Source organism: Grammomys surdaster, unplaced genomic scaffold (genome assembly GCF_004785775.1).
Source record: "Grammomys surdaster isolate TR1022 unplaced genomic scaffold, NIH_TR_1.0 299739, whole genome shotgun sequence".
Classification (NCBI taxonomy): domain Eukaryota; kingdom Metazoa; phylum Chordata; class Mammalia; order Rodentia; family Muridae; genus Grammomys; species Grammomys surdaster.
The window spans coordinates 1-2,951 of record NW_021625658.1 but is presented as its reverse complement, the minus strand read 5'-3'; the positions used below and the strand labels follow the sequence as shown (position 1 = coordinate 2,951).

The following is a 2,951-nucleotide window of genomic DNA, read 5'->3' as shown; positions in this document are numbered from 1 at the left end:
GAGGGCCCTGGTGACAGGGGCAGGGAAAGGTGAGTGTGAGCAGGGATGTGGGGTGAGTGTGAGCAGGGATGTGGGGTGAGTGGGAGCAGGGATTTGGGTGTGAGCAGGGATGTGGGGTGAGTGTGAGCAGGGAAGAGTGTGAGCTATTCACTGAGGAGAGGAAGGGACAACCTCAATTCTGAGTAGGGTCCAAGGTGGCCTTGTCACAGCTCAGCCCTTGAAAACCTGATTCCACGGACTAGGACTAACCTGTTTCTGTCACCTGGTTGGAGACCCACCAGGACAGAATGACGACCCATCCTGGCCATCACAATACCCCTGATGGATGAATTTAGGTTGGCTGCAGGATAGCTCCTAGATGCAAGCTGGACAGTTAGGCATCAGAGGCAACCTTCCCTGGGCTCATCAGGAGCTAGCTGCCCTCCAGGCTCTTTACCTCCACCTGGGATCCTGACCCTAGCTGTGACCAGGCATGTAGGGCCCTTGTCCCACCACTCTTCCTTCTCCAGGGATTGGGCGTGACACTGTGAAGGCCCTGCACGCCTCAGGAGCCAAAGTGGTGGCCGTGACTCGTACCAACTCAGACCTGGTCAGCCTTGCCAAAGAGGTAAGGCACACAGCCCTGATATGGCTGGGGCCTGTTCCCCACCCTCAGGGACTCATCAGAAGGTGGCTGGAGCACTGACTCATTCCACCAAACAATGTCCCCCACAGTGTCCCGGGATAGAGCCTGTGTGTGTAGACCTGGGTGACTGGGAGGCCACAGAGAAGGCGCTGGGTGGTATCGGCTCTGTGGACTTGCTGGTGAACAATGCAGCCCTGGTTATAAGGCAGCCCTTCCTGGAAATTACCAAAGAAGCCTTTGACAGGTGGGTACCCGGGGAGAGTGGGCAGGCCAGGGAGGGTAGCTGAAGACAGGAGGTGTCTGAGGCTATGTATTGTTCTTTTCCTGCCAGATCCTTCAGTGTAAATCTTCGCTCCGTGTTCCAGATATCCCAGGTGAGATGGTAGGAGGGCTGTAGCCCCCATATGAACAGTGGAGAGGGTAGGGTAGGGTGAGGCAGGATGATCTACCCCCAACCCTTTCTTCCAGATGGTAGCCAGGGACATGATTAACCGTGGAGTGGCAGGATCCATTGTCAACATCTCCAGCATGGTGGCCCATGTCACCTATCCTGACTTGACTACCTATAGTGAGTGGACCCTCCAAAAAACTACAGGAGTCTTAGGGTTTTGGTGGGCCTCCCAGAAAGGGTAATTAAAGGGTCCTCCTCCCTCCACAGGCTCCACCAAAGGCGCAATGACTATGCTGACCAAAGCCATGGCCATGGAACTGGGGCCATACAAGGTAGGCACAGGGGTGGAGCCACACCTGAGGGACAGATGATGGGCACCTGAGGTAGGGCTGGGGTTGAGGGTGAGGCCTGAGGACCACAAGGCTCTGAGCAATGGGCTCAGGGTTCAGCTGGACAGAGTAAGCGAGCCAATCAGGCTTGCCCTGGGGTGAGTCCGGAGCTGTGCAGGTAGGGCTAGTTCCTTGTCTGTGGAGCTGTTCCAGCTGTGGCTTCCGACCCCAGATCCGGGTAAACTCCGTAAACCCCACTGTGGTGCTGACTGACATGGGCAAGAAAGTCACTGAAGATGCTGAGTTTGCCAGGAAGCTCAAGGAGCGCCACCCTCTGAGGAAGTTTGCAGGTCAGCTGGGCACAATGGGTGAGGGAAACAGTGTTGTTTGCTGGCAGCCGAGCAAGCAAGAGCCTTGACTGGGTCTGTTCTTCTGCAGAGGTTGAGGACGTCGTCAACAGCATCCTCTTCCTGCTCAGCAACCATAGTGCCTCCACCACTGGCTCTGGCATCCTGGTAGATGCTGGCTACCTGGCCTCCTAGTCTGCCCAGACCTCTGAGTAGCCTTCCTAGCCCCACCCTCAAGCCAAAGCATCTACTGATCTCGTGACCCTGCCCTCATGCCACAGCCACGCCCACTACGCAGTTCCCGTCTCCACTCCCGTGTTACTGTCTGATCCCACAACCACTCCAGACCCCAGACCTTGGAGTCCTGTTCATTTTGTCCGCTTTATTGGGCTCATTTGCCTGAATAAATGGGCCACCATGTTACCTTAACCATTGCACAGGACTCCGTGGGGGGGGAAGGGCCGCCTGGTGCGAAGCTGAACGCTGGATCAAGTCCTGCTGCAGGCATTTCACCTCAAAGCCTGCTATCTTTCAATACCTACTGTGTCTTGTGACCAGTGTGATCAAAGAACAGTGGTTTTTCTTTAAAAAGAAGAGATCTGTATTACCATGCCCTTTCCCCTAGTGCCCGCACCTTTCCATTACTGGATCGGTGCCTCTTGGTGCTCTGACCCTGACCAGGCAATCATGGGAAGGGAACAGGAGGCATTCTGGACCAGGTCACTCCTAAACCTGTGGACTCTGTGCAGAAAGAGGGGAGCCGTTGGATTGGGATCGGAATCATCCCTTCTAAGAAGGCCACCCAGATGGGCTGACATTTTCACGGCTAGTTAGCTGGTCTATCACCCTGATCTGAACCAGCACAATAATCCTGCAACCCAGACTCCTCAGAAAGTCTTGGAGGCCTGGCAGATTCTCATGTACTTGCTTACATTGGTCCATGGCATCTGATAGTCTCTTGGGCCTGAAGTGGCCAACCATTTGAATTGACATGGGGTCCCTCTCAGGGCAAGTGGCAGAGCAGAGGTGGATGTGCTCAGTTAAGACCTTCTAAAGAGAGCCCAGGAGCTGGTCGGTGGTGGCGCACGCCTTTAATCCCAGCACTTGGGAGGCAGAGGCAGGTGGATTTCTGAGTTCGAGGCTAGCCTGTTCTACAGAGTGAGTTCCAGGACAGCCAGGGCTACACAGAGAAACCCTGTCTCGAAAAACACTGAGAGAGAGAGAGAGAGAGAGAGAGAGAGAGAGAGAGAGAGAGAGAG

General features: G+C 55.1%; 1 protein-coding gene across 1 annotated transcript; it reads left to right on the top strand.

Annotated features, from left to right (window-relative positions):
- The first annotated feature begins 6 nt into the window (after nt 1-6).
- Nucleotides 7-2,121, top strand: LOC114616135 (carbonyl reductase [NADPH] 2-like). Its single transcript, XM_028761654.1, has 8 exons — nt 7-29; nt 510-607; nt 715-869; nt 957-999; nt 1,094-1,193; nt 1,284-1,348; nt 1,578-1,695; nt 1,784-2,121. The coding sequence occupies exons 5-8, from the start codon at nt 1,094-1,096 to the stop codon at nt 1,885-1,887; spliced, it is 387 nt and encodes a 128-aa protein (XP_028617487.1). The 5' UTR covers nt 7-29; nt 510-607; nt 715-869; nt 957-999; the 3' UTR covers nt 1,888-2,121.
- The last annotated feature ends 830 nt before the right edge of the window (nt 2,122-2,951 follow it).

Bases quoted from the DNA above. Each gene is read 5' to 3' on its own strand.
- LOC114616135 (XM_028761654.1), top strand. From the start codon at position 1,094: ATGGTAGCCAGGGACATGATTAACCGTGGAGTGGCAGGATCCATTGTC. The intron at 1,194-1,283 runs GTGAGTGGACCC...CTCCCTCCACAG, and splicing joins TCCTGACTTGACTACCTATA to GCTCCACCAAAGGCGCAATG. The intron at 1,349-1,577 runs GTAGGCACAGGG...TTCCGACCCCAG, and splicing joins TGGAACTGGGGCCATACAAG to ATCCGGGTAAACTCCGTAAA.